The sequence below is a fragment of the Montipora capricornis genome, chromosome 3 (genome assembly GCF_036669925.1).
Source record: "Montipora capricornis isolate CH-2021 chromosome 3, ASM3666992v2, whole genome shotgun sequence".
Lineage (NCBI taxonomy): Eukaryota > Metazoa > Cnidaria > Anthozoa > Scleractinia > Acroporidae > Montipora > Montipora capricornis.
Genome location: NC_090885.1, coordinates 53479242 through 53496741, shown reverse-complemented (window position 1 = coordinate 53496741; position 17500 = coordinate 53479242). Strand labels below are relative to the sequence as shown.

The window sequence follows — 17500 nt, the reverse complement described above, 5'->3', positions numbered from 1 at the left end:
TACGAACGATAAAATATGGCATCTTGTTCGGTAAAGTCGCGGACCAAGGACACCATACTGTATTTTAAGCGGCGCCTGCAGCCACCTTTTGGCCTTTCCGATGAGAGTTCTTTTATTGTTTTCACCTCTATTAAGCGGCCACCAAGAGTTTAATACACTTAGTTTGGCTTTTCAGAGACAGACCTCCTTGCCAATTTTTTATAAATTAATTATGGACCTGTGATGCAACGTTTCAGTTACAGTTTTCCGGGTATAAATTCAACTCAGTTTACGCCATAATTTAGATTGTCCATGTTAAATTGAGCGTACCTCATCTCAACATTTTGGGGAGAATTTGTTTTTTCTAACAGTACTGTATTTTTGTTCGGTATTAGGGCTTTCTCTTGTGCGGAAGTTGTCACAAGCTTCTGAAGGTGTTTGTTTTAGGTGACGTTTCTACTTAAGATTATGCTAATTTCTGACGAAACTCTATAAATGGTTAAGCGGCCAACCGCCATTAAGCGACCACTAGCCGTTACCCTGAGGGTGGTCGCTTAATAGAGGTTTCACTGTATTTCATTTACTCGGGAGTAAGCTAAAGACCCCTAACTTTGCGAAGAGTAGACCGAGAAGAACATGCAGGAAAAAGATAATTTAAAAGTAATGAGCCGCGGAAGGCTAGCGACCCGATTAAAGTCGTTTGATCGGCTTTCAAAGACAACACCCTAGCTGCTAGCAGAGCCTTTCTTAACTCTTAACTCGAAGAGAAAGAGTCAACTTTTATGAATGCTTTTTAACAGGATGGTAAGACCCCACCAAGCCCCAGAAATTAACTAAGACCTCCTACAAATCTCAAAATGCCGGGGTCAACAGGTGGTCTTTAGGACGGATATCATGCATCGAAGAGTAAGAAACGTTCTACAAACTGTAAGACAAAGGGATGCTGCTTTCAGGAGAGATCTAATCGTTTTAACTTCAAAATGAAACGCAAGAAGTCCAAAGCTGCCAAAAAAGTAAGTGATAAAAGGTGAGTGTTTCGGCTAGAAAGGCACACTTTTTCGGCAGGACTGAGATTTACTTTTTTTTCGCCATGGAATTTAAATATTGCATAAACAATGGTGCAGAATAGTTTAGTTAAAGGAAATGAAAAGAACAATACTCGATTTTAACCTTCAACTACAAGAGTCGTGTCTATACCTTACTTAGGTATTTCACAAAAAGCTTAGAGTAAAGGGTCACGTGGAAGGGCGATTTCGTCCCACCCTCTCGGATCGCTTTCAACCCACTTCGAGGATCCGACAGTTTGGGTTCGAGGCAGATGTTCCGTTGTGAACCTACGGATCTCTTGTTCTCAAAACTCCTTTTACATGGGAAAGTAAACAAAGGTGACAAGTTTTTGTCGAGAAGACTGACAGCAACTCGAATTCTACTCGTACGTATGTGTTTCCGCTGTCTTTTTGTGCTAATTCGTTCGAGTGTCGACTTTATATAACACCAAGTAAGAACCTTTAACAGGTTAAGTTAAATTACCAGCTAAAAGTGCAAAATGGCGAATTATCTGACAGATGTTCAACCTTGGAACTTCCAAAGTGAAGCATTTGTCATAACGATGGCATTATACGGTAAGCAGAATACAACTGACCATCTTTCAAATGCACTAACTTAAAATATTCATCGGTGTCACATCTGAGAAGAGGCATTCCATTTTCATTAACGATCTACTCCTAACGCCACCAATGTAAAATTAAACGTATTTTCATTTAAACGTTTTCATGTGGTTTCAAACGTTTGTGGCACTGACACAAAGTCTATGCAGTCGATGTTCTGTAAGTCACTCAACGCTAAAAAAAGGAAAATCTTCTTAATGAGTGTTCGGAACGGATCACCCTCTCTCTCATAATGCCTTGCAACTAGACCTTTATAACGGGTCTTCTTTCGCAAGGAACTGTCCTTTTAGGGACACGGCTACAGTTGACGACAGTAGATCTCAGTAGCCGTGTCCATTGTCACTAGCTTTCATGTATGCGGTGATTTGCGTAGTGCAGTATTCGCCATATCTAGTGGACAACCACTATGGACAACCATATGATGACCTAAAAAGAAAAAAAATCATCACTTATTTCCGTCATTCAATCTAGATATATAGATGTAGACGGGATCACAAGCAGCGTGGAATTTTCGTCAACCCAAATTAAACATCGCCTAAAATACAACCTGTGTGCTTTCAACTGAGATCTGTCATAACGTTATTTACAATCCATTTGCAAAGATCTTCCTTCCCAGCTGAAAAATGGATTGATTTGCACGAAACATTATACATGTTCAGTTGCGCTTGTGCTACAAATTTCTTATTTGCGAATTTGTCGTTCAGTTAGTATTTTAGAAACTCGCACGTTACAGAGAATTATCTGCTCCTAAATTTCGTCCTTTTCAGCCTTCTTTGGAAAAATGTCGATATCTCCTATCCCGCGGAGGTATCAGTGGAAGCCGACGATTCCCCTCCTACCCGTCTGCAAAGTCTTCAAGTGATCATTTAAAACTACAGCTATACGAGCCAAATTTTGTAGTAGCCACCACAGTTACCACTTCACCATGGTATCCCGAGCCAGCTGACGTTTTCTCACTAAAATCTCTGTGGAGCCAAACAACAGAAAGTCAAGAAAAAGGAGTTTGTTTTGAGCTAATTTTTACAGCCTTAGTAATAAAATAGAACGGTTAATCAGACGGCAGCCGGTCAATTTTTGAAAGCAAAACTGGCAAAATTATTCTTAAATGAATAATGCTTTCACTGTAAGGAGCTAATTTTTTCCCGAAATGTTATCTTTTCTTTTGTACAATTGAACTCTCTTTTAGAGCGAAAAGACTGTTGTGAAATTTGGGTTTTCATATTTATTACGACAAGCAATATTAAAATTGACGTGTTAACGTAAGATATGATAAGATCACAAGAATAACTAATGAGATTTGAATTGTCAAACGTCTTAGTAATATGCCGGCTCTCCTAGCATTAACCATAGCATATAATGTCATCTTTCGTTCGTGATGATGATATGATTGTATGTTTGGGTGCAAAGTGTTCTACTTCTATTCGTGTCATATTTGTTTAAGATTTTCTGTTAGTGGAAGCGTTTGAACATGATTTACCTAAATGGAAGGATCAGCTATTGTTTTGGACGGGCGTTTCAACGTAAACATATTTTTCTTTTTTTTTTCTTTGATCAAGGACACCGATGTGTATACATGAGATTCAGCAGAACTACATTGAGCCAAACCTCTTCTCAATTACCATTTTTAATATGGTTATCAAATTTCATGGTGTTATTGAAAAGGAAGGTTGTGAGACACGAAGCGGGCAAGTTTATGCTATGCCTTCTTGTCCGTTTTCGTCTATCTAACGACAATTCAGAAAAAAAAAAATTCACACTATGGCTTTTAGCCACAGAGGTTTATTTGTTCTTCGTAATAGGTTTCATATTTGTTTTTCGAATTCTAGGTTTCTAGTTCTGTTGTCAAAATGTACGTCAAATCTCCTTTCTTGCCGGCCTAACAGCTATCAGTCAATTCTGGCAGCCCGGTATACCTCATGATCCTGTCTATATATAAAAACGACTACCTTAACAATCGATTTTGCGTTTTAAATAGATTGATTATTTAACAATTATTCCATAAGCGCGCGTTGGATATGAGATGGTAAATAGCCAACGAGGCGCGTAGCGCCGAGTTGGCTATAACCAGTCTCATATCCAACAAGCACGAATGGAATAATTGTTTTATTAAATTCCTTCAACTTCAAAAATTTGGAAGAACGAAATACGAGCGGAAAAAGCGAGCAAATCCGAGCGAAATCGAAAAAAACTTGATGAGAACTGATGCGATGTTGTGTAATACCTTGTTGTCAGACAGACGCAGGCTCATCACAAAAACATTCCTTGCCTTTTCGCGTACTTCTAAACGTCGGAATTGATCCAAACTTTCCACGCAAAAAAGTTTTTTTTCTCCTTTTTTGCTTTATTCAAAGAGTAATTTCGCATTCCGGCGAAAACATTTTAAGTTTAGCATCGCTTAACGCAATCATTTACCATATAAGGTCAAACCAACGTATATGAGCTGATAACCGAGATTGAGTGAACCAATCAGAGCACGCGAAATGCATTATCCGAGGTTGAGAATTTAATAATTTACATTAGTATAAATACACAGGTGATTATACAATATCGCGCGCTCTCATTGGCTCGCTATCTCGGATTATCAGCCGATAATCACCTCGACGGACAAAATGGCTGCTAGTAGTCGTTTTGACACTGTAAGTGAAGATTATTTCGCCTCGAAATGTTTTTTTTTTCTCTTTTTTGAAATAATCACCTGTGTATTTATACCAAAACAATTATTCGCCTCAGGCTCAGCGATTATCGGTGAATATTCACCGATAATCACTGCGCCTTCGGCGAATGATTGTTAGCTAGAGATAAGAGTGAAAAACAAACAAATTTCTTTCCAGTTTTTTTTTTAATACCTTGGTGGTCAGGATTTTAAATTAGACCTTAAGGCGAAGTCAGACATAACGAAAGTCATATGATTTGAATAATAAGAGTAGTAGGTCGCCGTGTAGAAGAATCTGCAAAGAAAACCACCAAGGATCAAATGTTTTCCTTGCCCAGGTAATGATAAGACCATTCAATTTAGTTATAAGCTAAAATAAAAATGCGTTGAAGTTTCACTATTTTTGAGTCAGTAGTTGTTGATTCATAGACACCTTCAGTTGGAGAATTGGTAGCTCAAGAAACGTTTTAAAAATTTTGCAGAAACTTTGATATTAACCTGCGAATCACTTTCTGGCAATGAGAAATGGAGGTCACAGAGTTCGTGTTTGGGATACAAGCGTTTAAAGACGAAATATGGGGCATTTTTAGATGGGTCGTCTTTTGCCATGGTAACCTATTACGTCACATTAGTGAAGTAAGTACATTTGGTACCATCAAGTTACATTGCCGTTACGTGAAACTGTGTTGTAGGGTTAATCCTTCGACTATTGTACATCATTCCCTAAAACTTGCTGAAACGCGTTTGAGCCACGTTTCGTGCGCTGATCCAGAGTTCGTGCTGGATTTTGTATATAAAATTTCAGGAGCATTCAAGTAACTTAGCATGGTGCAATCTCAACAATTTTCACCCAAGCAAAAATTCAAGGAGTTTTCAAGCAGTTTCCCAGCAAATCCTTTTTTTTCAAGAGCGGCTTTTCAAGCGCCCTTGAAGTCGAAAATTAAATTCAAGGGCTTTTCAAGGACTTCAAGGAGTAGCTCGAACCCTTTGATCTGTTTTAACTACAACTCCCCGTACTATTCTCATATTTTTTCGATGTCTATTCCAACATCTCTACCAGTGGCCTCTAATTGTCTGGGCAAGAGCATCAACCTTTCTCTCACATCACTGATATAATTACGCTTCACATCATCCATAAACAATAAATGATTGATGCTGCCTTGCTAAGTTGAATTCCTGCATATATTACTCTACTATACTACTACTACTACTACTACTACTACTACTACTACTACTACTACTACTAATAGTAGTAATAATAATAATAATAATGATAATAATAATAATAATAGTAATAATAGTAATAATAGTAGTAGTAATAACAATAATCATGATGATGATGATTATGATGTTGATTATTTTATGTCTTATATCATTAATTCGGATCTACAGAAGATTCGTGTAATTTAAGCTGTTTAACAAGAACAATTGTCTATAGCAAAACTGCGAGGACTGAAATAGTTAACATGATGGATTCTTGCAGTCATAGTGAAGTCGAAAGTCGGAACTTCTGAGCCAACACTTTTCAAGCGACCTAACTGATACCTCCGTTGTTGGTCCAGATCAGAAACCAAGTATCGGTATCTTACTGTCACTGTTGAGTTCCAGTTATTAAGCGGTTACTCTCCTCAAAGACACGTAATGCATCTGGCCTAGACGAGATACCCCCATGCCTTCTGAAGACATTTGAAATGAAAATTGACGCTATGTTAACAGCTTTTTGTCGAATATGAAAATATTACAGGGGGGTAAGCCAGGGGCACCCTGGGGTACCCGAGACAGTCAACAACATAATACAAACCATATCTTTCAGACTGAAACAGAGCAATTTATGTCACCTGAAACTTGCTTCATCTATGCAGGCTTGTCCCTCCCTCCGTATCCACTGCTCATACTAAAAGCTGTGGATGTCAACATGACAAACCGGTAACTACCCTAGGTGTGAGAGACTGTGACCCCCACCCCCCTTTGAAAAATCCTAGCTACGCCGCTGTATTACAAATTTAAAGTACTCCTCTTAATACAGAAAAATAAAATTTACCCCACAAACATCACGGCGATCATCTCTGGAACACTGAGATCTATAGCTATACTACCAGATTTGTTACTTATATTTTCACCATTTATACCAAGTATAAGTAATAGTTTTGCTGCATCTAAAATCTGGGAAGCTCATTCCTTCCCTCAGTATTAAATAAAATTATTTTAAAAACCATTGATAGAGTTGAATTCAGGACAACATGAAACAAATCCAAACCAGAGGTTAGCACGGGATTTGAACCCTGGGCAACCGCATGCTAACCCAACGCCCTAATATAACCACTTACCGCCTCCATATGACTTTTAAGTATTTTACATAGTACAGTATTAAAGTATTTGTGGTATAAACCTGATTGAATGGTCTGATTCGTTCCTTACGATCTAACCTGCGATCATGCCCATTTTAGCTTCGCGCATATGTTCTCTTATTTCTTTGCTCGCTAAAATGTTTTCGTTGCGGCAACTCCACATTATGTACCGCGCGGAACTAAAATAGAGCCTGATCGCAGGTTACTTACGATCGAACCGCACTCAGTCCGAGTTGTCTTCGCTACGAGTAGTATAGACCATTTTACATTTCTGTGCTCAGTTACCAGGCCTTTGAATAAAAGCGAGGCTGGAGTTGACCTAGTTTTGATACAAACCTCACTGCTTTTCTTATATGTAAATAGAAACTCGTTAGCATTGCAACAACATGCAATGAGGTTTGCATCAAATCAAGGTCAACTACAGCCTCGCTTTTATTCAAAGGCCTGGTCCATTTTTTTGAAAAACAAACCTTTGTCAAGTGTTGATCTTGCTTACGTTTTCTAACTAACTAACTATTTCTGTACATGAATATTCACCGCACTGTATTTTATTCAGGCTTCATAGACTCCATTTTCCTAAGATTATAACTCCAATAGGATTAACCTTCCCGAAGATTACATCAGATTCCGTAGATTCACCCTACACACAAATATCTAGATGGCTTCAAGCATTTTCCCCCAGCGTACTTGCGAACCTAACAATTACCGGCGTCATCACGTACGATTTCTTTCCTTTGTAGGATTGATCTTTGTCATTGGAATTATTGGTAATGGGATCGTGGTTGCTTTTATCACAGCTTTACGCCGTCGAGGTCAGAAATCCTCTGTTCAGCTGTTTCTTCTTCACTTGGCCATATCTGATTTGATGGTGTGCCTGCTATGCGTACCGCTGACCATCTATATTAACTTTCACTACCCCCGAGAGTATCGTTCAACCGACCATGGCCTGTGTAAGTTATCGAGATTTATGCAGGTATGCATGGCTGCTTTGATGCCATAGTGAATTATTGCGTGTTATCAATGAGTACATCCTGTAAAGAAATTATTGCTCCTTAATGTGGCACCACATTGCCGTTACGTGAAATAACAGATGGATAGATTCAATCCTTCCAAATAGTACAGTTTATTGAAAGTGTTGAAGCTGTTGTGAGCATCCTTAAATAGTTAGCAGGGCGAGCTCTCTTATGCAGGAGGTCACTTGGTTTTGAAACCCATTTGGACTAAGGTATCCTCGAAATCCCAACGGCGGAGAATGTACCACGTTTGCAATCTGCCAGAGTTTCTTGTCTTCTTAAGTAAGGCAGAACGACGATTAACGCTAGGAGCCGTCTTACAACCGTTCATCTGCGGTTGTTCCCAGGGACATTAAAATCCTGAGACACCATCGAAAAGAATCTGTCTCGCATGTCGTTAGGAGCCCATTATTAGGAGCGAGCATATTCCTGTCACGACGTTTTCATAGACCGATTTACTTTTGGATTGAATTTCCCGCTAATGGGACCGGTGACCAATAACAGGAAACTAACTTAACGTCATAGCGTCACTGAACCGGAACTGCCTTTGTTGTTTTGCGGCAAAAGTAGTCCAAAAATATATTGGTCAGTAAAATGCCGTGACAAAGGCGTAGTATGGGAGTTCCTCGCTCCTACTCATGGGTTCCTGATGTAGTGTATTAACGTGTGCTTGTGAAGCTCTGTCTTTGTGGGTCCTTCCTCATAGATTACATACAATAAATTTATCTGTATTTTTTTGTCGTATAGAACCTTGGACCTGTACTTTCAATCAGCCTATTGACAGCCATAAGTATCGACCGTTACATGACATTTGTCAAGCAAGAATTTTCTCGCAGTCAAAGGTCTTGGTACTTCAAACCATCTTGGTTAACTCTCTTTGCCTGGGTGTACGGCACAAGTCAAAACCTCCCTGTCTTTCACACGGCCGATGTTTCTCCTATCAAGTTTAACAACAGTACAACGGTGTATTATTGCAGTACAACGCAGGGAAGTACTCTTCAAGGAAAGATTGTCCTTTTTGCTTCATTCTTGTTTGGTTTTCTTATTCCCTTGGTGGCAATGGTCACATCGTACATTTGTGTTGTAAGAGTGGTATGGACAAGAGATCGGAGATTTTCATCTTCCAGAACTCCTAGAGACATTGCTATTGCAAATGCAAAGATCTTAGAAAGATCGCGAAAGAGGGTTCTGCGAGTATTGTTGAGTGTTGTCTTTTGCTTTTTTGCTTGTTGGCTGCCGTTTGCTGTCTATCATGGAATCTTAGAACGATATCTCAAAGAACCCCCAAACCCTATGGATGCTATTCGACTCACCACTTATGGCTTTGGATTGGCAAACTCAATGTGCAATCCGTTTGTTTACTATTTTAGTGTTGGAGGAAAGACATTTAAAGCTGCAAAAAGAAGATTCGTCGAGTTAATGGGAGGAAGAACAATAAGACAATGGCTGAGCGTTCAAGGAAGTACCTATACTTCAAGGACAACTGGTGACTACGAAGTACCGAGTAAAATCATTGAGTTGGGTTTCGATCAAAGCAGTGACGATTACTTAAAAAACAACCTGTCCGATAACTGTTGTGCTGAATTTGCATTTAATGAATCTTGTAAACAATCTCACGAATTTATCGATACAAGACTATGATTTTAAAGTATTCAGGGCGAAAAAGTTGGTGCTCGAAGAGAAACGAGATTACGAAGCCGTTTTGGAAACAGTGGGTGGAAAGCCCTTGTTCAAGGTCAAGTTCACCGGTACGCTGAAAAGCACCCCTCTACCTGCTCTATACAGACTAAGCGGTATATCTCCACCTGAAGTTCGTCGGGAGACAATTGCGAGAGTGGAGCGCAGCAAACAACTAAGCGACCCAAGGCACCCCCTTGACGATCATCAGGAAGGACCTAGACGCCTCCAATGCAGTCGGAGCTTTGCCACAGTCGACGACCTCACTGGGACTCCACCACCTTCGTATAGACTACAGAAATGGAAAGAAGCAGACCCGCATTCTGCTAACGGAGCACTGCCAGAACCCAGTGAAAGCCTTCCAACGGGCTCGGACTCATTTAAGAGCAACCAGAATTATTCACAATTTACCTTGTAACATTCCAAATGACGATATCATGAACGCTCCATATTGGAACTCTCTTAATTTATTTTACATCAAGAGACTTTTAGTTATCACATATATATAATATCTATTATGGAAACTGCGTTGAACCTCTTAATGATTTAATAGTTAAACCCGTGACTACTTATAATTTTAGAAAATCTCTAAGTGTTGAGATTCTTAGACCAAGAACAGAAGTGGGCAGATCTTCCTTTCAGCACAGAGCCGCTTTGGCTTGGAACCTCCTTCCTGATGACATCAAGAACTGTTCTAACTTAGCTATTTTCAAGAGGAAACTTAAGGATAATAAGAATATTCTGAAATCTATTAGTTTTACTAAAGCTTCCTGCAGTATTATCAACAAATCCTCAGATTTTAAGTATTTTTAACATTAGTTAAGCATAATTTTTGTCATTAATATTCTTCTCCATTCTTTAAAATTAGTCATAACTTATTGTCATTTATATCTATTTATCTATTTAATTATTATTTTTTATTTTTATATAGTTAATTAATTTACGTACTGTTAAGATAGTGCAGGTCCACATCAGGACTTTTGTCTTGCCTATTTTACTTATAACCTGCTTTATCAAATAAATTATGTATGTATGTATGTATGTATGTATGTATGTATGTATGTATGTATGTATGTATGTATGTATGTATGTATGTATGTATGTATGTATGTATGTATGTATGTATGTATGTATGTACTTGCCGCGTATTGAGTGGGTTATTCTCAATAGGGCAATGGCAAAAGTGGGTAAAACTGGCGATAACATGCCCGAGTGGTGTTATGCTGCAAATGCAGAATGCCCATATGGGGCTGAGACACAGACCATGGAGCACATTATGACATCTTGTCCATGGGAACCATCCTGCACTGACGATGACCTTAGGGTAATCAACGACACCGCACGCCGTTGGCTCGAGAGATGGAGCGGCAAGATATGATGACTGTCATGATTTCGTTCAAATTTTTTACATGTGCATCAGACGCGAGTGATAAAATCTAATCTATTTCCAGGTTGGACGAGCCCTTCCCTGCTATCACAGGTCTCTTTTCTTTTTACTGTCGCTAGGCTAACGAGTACGGGAAAAGAGATCCCGGCGCGGCCATGGCATAGGTCGAGTATGCACGGCCTTTACTTAGCGACCGAATCCTCACGTGATACCACATGTTGTGTGGGCTCACTTAACAACCGCGGAATTACTGTAAAGGAACTTGAATGCGTGGGACACAGCCGGCTTACGTCACAGTCAGCAAACGTGTCATGAGGCGTGCAGTTTGAAGAGTGCCGTCCAAGGTTGTGGACGGCGGTTGGATCAAAGTGATTTTCGACTGATGGCAAAGGTCTTTTTTCCCGTACTTATCAGACCAGCGAATGCAAAAAGAGACCTCTGCTACCAGGGAAGGCGAGTCCCATTGAAAGAACAATTAAGCCAATGGCGGAATAAAAAATTGTTAGGGCCTGTTTATATGGTCTCGGGTACCCGAGACAACCCTCCCCCCGAGTTACCCCTGGCGAGATATTTTTCCACTCATTTGTTTAAAAAATTATATCAACCGTTTACATGAGGTGGGCGAGACAACTCGGGTGGACAAGACCACTCAGGGAGGCGAGTTGTCTCGCCTCGGCAGGTAGGGTAACCCTGGCAGGTGAGACAACGTTTTCGCATGTAAACAGTTTGCCTCGACCACCCGAGACGAGACAGCAAAATCTTAAATGTGGACGCATAAAATAAAAATCAAAGAAGCAACAATTTGAGAGCTTATACATGTTTTTAGCGTTTACTTTCGAAAGAAAAGTTTTTTTCCCGTCAAAATTCTCACCGCCGTAAACGGAAACTCTCGATTCATATACAGCCTTTTATTTAAACTACGTGTTACTGCTGCGTTAAGATTGTCAGTCCATTTGCTGAATGTGAAACTATACTTAATAAAAGCGAACTAGAAAGGAAGAAAGGCAAATGATGATACGCCTTTTTTGAAGATGCGTCTTAAAATCTATGGATAATTAAGGAGAGTCAACTTTGTCTCGGTCAAGCAATTCTCATATAGACGCTCGGTAAAGTTGTTTCGGGAGGAGGGCTGTCTCGGTAACCGAGACCATATAAACAGGCCCTTAGTCACAAGGACGCAATTCTGAACACGTGCCTGCCGAAACAGTAAGCAGGACACACATTCATGGCCGATAAAAATGTGATCCAAGATTAGATCTTTCTGTGATAGATCGTTCAAGGGAATGGTCATTTATTTTTGGTGACCTTGAAAACATAAGGGGCGGTCACGTTGATCAACAAACTGGCAGCTGAAAGCAAAGAAACAATGAGACGTAAATGTTCTTGACACTTCCTTGTTGATACGATTCGCTGGAATATTTTCCGGTTGTGCTGTATCTTGTGCTACTGTCATGTCCACCGCTTCAGTCATTAATATTAAGAAATTGCAATCTGCACAGGAGAAATCAAGCACATTGCCCCAGTTCTACGCTAACTTAAAGTGCGCCTGTGACCAAAAAAATCAATTCTTATTTTTCTTTGGATTTCAAAACTATGTGAACTAAACACTAAGCGACCAAAGACACCTGTTTATTTTAACTGGAATTTTCCTATTTAATGGACCGCCATTACTAACTTTAAGATCTTGAGAGAGGTGGGCCGAGGAGAAAATGATGAAATCCAAAACTTACACTCAAAGTAAATGGCCATTGGATAAAAACCAAAGCTCAAAATTTTGCCAGTCAGGTGTTAAGCAAACACATTTCAAAATCTGAAGAAAAAAAGAAGTGATTTTTTTATCATAGGGTCACTTTAAATGGCTGCTTATTGCTAGGATACTTCGAGCATGCGCGATGCATTAGGACTCTTGCCATTTGCTTTTTTGAAATGGCCGTTTGATGATTGTTCCTTTAACTTGTTTAATTTTAAGACATGGCGGAAGCCGTAAACAGAGGATAAAACAAGAAAAATGTTGAAGCTAAGCCCTCCAGAGAGGTTCAATTTTTCTAAACCGCTCGACTGGCTTGACTGGAAACATAATCTTTTGCGATTTCAACTTACAACGAAACTTCACTAAGAGGAAGGCGTTGTGCAAGTCAATAATCTCATTTACACGGTGGCAAAAGAAGCCGAACACGCGTACAAGTCTTTTACTTTGGGAGAGGGAGATAATAAGAAATTCGACGTGATTTTGGCAAAGTTCGATGAACATAATTCATTAGCGAGCAGGATTTCACCAAAGAAATCAAATAAGAAGACCGAGGTGAGGCGGTCGAATCGTTCGTACGAAGCCTTTTCGAGTTAGCCGAACACTGCGATTTCGAGACTAGTCGTGATCAGCAGATACGGGACAGGATTGTTATCGAAATTTTGGGCAAAAAGTGTCTCAGAAGTTGCACCTGAAGTCGTATTTAACGTTGGAAACCATTCAAATAGCTCGCCAGTTAGAAATGGTCAAGGCTCAGGTCTCTGATCAGAGTTCTCTGGCATCGAAGGATCTGCAGGAGGTGCAAAGTAACAAGACGCCAGTACATACACGTTGGAAGAAGGGAAAAGAACAGAAGGAGGATTTAAACAGTACACAAAATCGTCTACCCAAAACCAGAATTAGAACACTGTCTAGCAAAGTATCAAAAGTGTTTGAAATACCAAAAGGTTGATCATATTGCTGCAGTAGGCTGGTCTAAGTCGGTGAGAGAACTGAAAAGAGGTTGTTGAGGTGCTGCAAGAGATAGCAGTGGCGATCACTGGTTGTTAGGTGCATTATCAGGTGATCCAGAGCAGGATAATAAATGGAAAATGCAGCTCGAGGTCAGCGGTAGGCCAGTAGCGTTCAAAACTGATAAGTCGCTGATATTACCGCTATATCGAAGTAAAAATTTGACAGTTTACCAAACCAGCCCAAGTTGTATCTATCTAAGATAGCCCTTTTCTGTCCAGAGCGTAAATTACAGTGTGCTGGACAGTTGACAACAACATTGATGCATTGTGATAAGAAGAATGAAGTTGACATCTTTAATTTGTTATCAGTGGGGAACATGCAAGTAATTTGCTTGGGTGAGAAGCAGCCTGCGAAATGGGTTTTGTTGCGAGATTAGATGAAGTGGATAGAGAGTTGTTTGGAGACATAGGTCTGTTAAAGTGAGAGACAGTAAAGATCCAGTGGGAAGAAAATGTTAAATCTTATTGTATAAACACTGCAAGAGGAATTGCCTTCCCTCTAATGCCTAGAGCAGAAAAAGAGCTGAAACGCATGGAAGAAGCTGGTATCATTGAAAGAGTAACAAGAAACAAAACCAACAGAATGGCGTGCACCCATGGTACCAGTACAGAAAAGTAAGGGGAAGCTCAGGATTTGTGTCGATCTGAGACAGCTAAATAGTGCTGTAAAGCGGGCAGGATTTGTGTTGCCTACTTTAGAAGATATTGCTCCGATATTGCCCAGTACTTTTGGAAAATTCCTCTTCATCCAGACAGTGCCAAAATGACCACGTTCATCTCTCCATTTGGACGGTTTTCGCTTTCTTACATATGTTCCTTGATCAGTGATTAGTGGTCTATCAATAGCCCCAATAGTGCCACTTGTAGGTTTTACTCTAACGCCAGACAATTTTACTCGTCGATGGGGGCCCCCTCGGGACTTTAAGGGTTAAATTCCATTTCTCTCACATTCTTGTTTTTACTCATTAACATAGTTCCATATTTCGTAAACTGAAAATGCAAAAACAGAGCCTTCCGAGGTTTAACAAAGTTAATAAGTGAAAAAAATGTATACAAGTGCAGATAATAAGTTTAATTTATATAGCGCCTATACAATAAAAAAGGCTTTAAGCGCTTTATAATTGAAAAAAAACTTATATATATATACCTGAATGAAAAATAACTTAATTATATCAACAAACCTAAGAAATTCGAAATCTAATTATTTATTCCCTGCCTTATGCACATCATTAAAAAGAAAGTTTTTCAACTTAGACTTGAAAACATCTAAACTCAGTTCAGATTTCAATTGAATAGGAAGTGTTTTCCAGAGAAGAGGAGCCGCGACTGAAAAGGCCCTCTCGGCCATAACTATTTAAGTCAAGTTAAATCTTGGAACGACTAAGTTATTGGAACAAGACGAACGAAGTTCACGAGTTGGCTCATAGTGACTAATAAGATCAGAAAAGTATACAAGTGCTAAGCTATTAAAACATTTAAAAGCAAATACTAAGATTTTAAACTTTATACGCAGATTCACAGGTAACCCGCAATGTAGTTGCTTTAGGGTGTGGTGTGGTCAGGTAAATGTAATGAAACGAGCAGCGGCATTCTGAATACTTTGAAGTCTATAAATAAGATATTCAGGTAAACCATAAAAAAGCGACTTGCAGTAATCTAGTTTAACAGTAATCAAAGAATGAATTAATAATTCCGTAGTTTCAAAACTCAAAAACCTCCTAATCTTACTAATATTTCTTAAATGATAAAAGCATGATTTGCACACATCGCTCACTTGATCCTGCATGGATAATGTTCTTTCAATGCAAACAATACACCAATGTTTTTAAATGACTGAGACGGTAAGATATTGTCATTACCCACTTGGATAGAATTGATGCATGTCTGACTCGACTTGTAGAAACGCGAGGAGCAAATTAAAATTTATGTCTTGTCACTGTTGATCTTGAGATGACTCACAGTCATCCATGATATGATGTCACTGACACATGCCTCAATCGTAGATTTGGAATCAGTCAGGATTCGTTGACTTGAAAGAATAATATATTTGAGTATCGTCAGCAAACGTATGATAGTTCATGTTGTGGAATTTCATGATTTCGCTTATTGGATCTGTATAAAGGAGGTAGAGTAACAGACCTTGAGTACAGATTACGTACAGTTTCTTGAAGAGGTTTCATTGATGAGTGTACTCCATCAATGGACACAAATTGCTGGCGGTTACTCAAATATGACTGGAGCCATTCGAGGGCAGTACCTTGAATGCCAAACCCAACCGACATTCTCTGTAACATTATTTGATGGTCCACTGTGTCGACGGCGGCAGATAAATCGAGGAAAAGCAGAAAAAACCTCATGTCCACCATCCATCGAACGAAGTACATCATTTTGGACTCTTAAAAGAGCTGACTCAGTACTGTGCAAGAGCTTGTAAGCTGACTGGAAAATTTCGTTGAGGTTGTTATGTTGGAAATATTCCTGCCAGATAGAAACGATAGGTTTGAAACAGGTAAAATTTCCAAATGTCTCAAAATCCAGGCTTGCTTTTTTTTAATAGTCGGGATACTATCGCAATCTTCATTTCAAGAATTAAGTGCGTTGCCCGATGTTGTGACGAGTTAACAATTTTAGTGATGGCTGGAAGTAGAAGATCTAAGCAACTTTGTAAAAGTTTTGCAGGAAGAGGATCAAGATTACATGACTTAGAAGATATCTTCTTAATTAGGGGATGCAGTTCATCTTGATTGACGGTTGAAAAGTTGGACAGTTCACATTGACAACGTGGTGACTCACAAAGAAATGAAATCTCAGACGTTGGTTGAGGCAATAGATCTAAACCTTCACGTATGGTTACAATCTTGTTATGGAAGAAGTCATTGAACTGAAATGAAAGTTCAAGATCAGCAAAACATGTAGTTAAACGCTTTAGTTAATAGGCTTATAATGCAAAAGTTTAGTAATGCATGAGAACAGAGCATTTGAATCATCCTTGTACAATCAAGTTTGAGCAGTAGTTCATTTTTGTCATGTAGACAAGGTTGTTAACAAGACGACATTGCTCGGTATACATGTGCCTATGGACAACAAGTTGTGAGTGTCTCCATTGGCGCTCTAGTTGCGACGTATGCTTTTTGGGTAGCGATTGCCGTAGGCCGCCAACTTGTGCAAATGCAATCCAGGAGGATCGCAGGCGGGATTAGACCATCTGGATTCGTGGCATAATCTGTTTACACGATCGAAAAGTTTTGGATTCAAACTATTCGGATACAATGTTTCCACTTTGGATTCCAGATTCAAAATGATCCGGATTCGTGACGAATGGGTACTTTTCATACCGGATTCATGTTTGTGTGTAAACACCAAAACGAATCCGGTGCTAAAATGTTCAGGATAAGTCACGAATCCGGAGAGTTTTGCTGTAGTGAAAACGTAGTGTAAAGTGTTACTTTTCAATTCAGTTAGACTTTTATTGTTCGTTTGGTCTTATTGTCTCAAATACTGAAGAAGGTTTGTTCCTTGCTACACGCCCAGTGTCATCCATTTTGTCTGAACGCCTTGCCTCCTTCACTAAGTGATTTCTCTTATAGAGCTGTTTGATCACTTACTTTATCATCCGGGGCACCTGAGTTTGTTTGTTATTAATTTGTTTGAGCAGGTTGAAGTTTTGGCAGCTATTTAGCTGATGTGTACCATTCTCGTCACCAGAGCCTTGGGTCGACGCAAGGCTCTGGGAAACTCTATGTAGGAGGACATGCGTCGTAGGGTTCTTAGAGCAAAAAATTGGCTATTTGAACCTTACTGCGCCTGCTCACTCCTCGTACTAACACGATTGCACTAATTGGAGACGCCTTTGATTGTTTTTCACGAAAACCAATGAGAAGACGCCTAGTTTCAGGAATTCCCAGAGCTCTTCTCTCCCTCAGTCAAGAGATCGAGAAGAGCTCCGGTCGAGATTGGATGTGGACCTGCTATACCCACCCACCCATATACTCACAGAGGACGGCCACAACACCGGG

At 39.6% G+C, this 17500-nt stretch overlaps 1 protein-coding gene across 2 annotated transcripts; it reads left to right on the top strand.

Annotated features, from left to right (window-relative positions):
- Nucleotides 1–1298: 1298 nt before the first annotated feature.
- LOC138041468 (galanin receptor type 1-like) lies at nt 1299–12259 on the top strand. Of its 2 annotated transcripts, XM_068887222.1 has the most exons (4): nt 1299–1601; nt 4782–4935; nt 7388–7620; nt 8408–12259. In XM_068887222.1, exons 3-4 carry the CDS (start codon nt 7513–7515, stop codon nt 9299–9301), a joined length of 1002 nt encoding a protein of 333 aa, XP_068743323.1. In that variant the 5' UTR covers nt 1299–1601; nt 4782–4935; nt 7388–7512; the 3' UTR covers nt 9302–12259. The 2 variants fall into 2 exon arrangements, with proteins under 2 accessions (XP_068743323.1, XP_068743322.1); XM_068887221.1 differs by lacking the exon at nt 4782–4935.
- The last annotated feature ends 5241 nt before the right edge of the window (nt 12260–17500 follow it).

What these genes read in the sequence shown, in the direction of transcription:
- LOC138041468 (XM_068887221.1), top strand. Translation starts at nt 1,526, where the DNA reads ATGGCGAATTATCTGACAGATGTTCAACCTTGGAACTTCCAAAGTGAA. An exon ending in CATAACGATGGCATTATACG is followed by an intron (nt 1,602 to 7,387) that starts GTAAGCAGAATA and finishes TTTCCTTTGTAG; the next exon opens with GATTGATCTTTGTCATTGGA. An exon ending in AGTTATCGAGATTTATGCAG is followed by an intron (nt 7,621 to 8,407) that starts GTATGCATGGCT and finishes TTTGTCGTATAG; the next exon opens with AACCTTGGACCTGTACTTTC.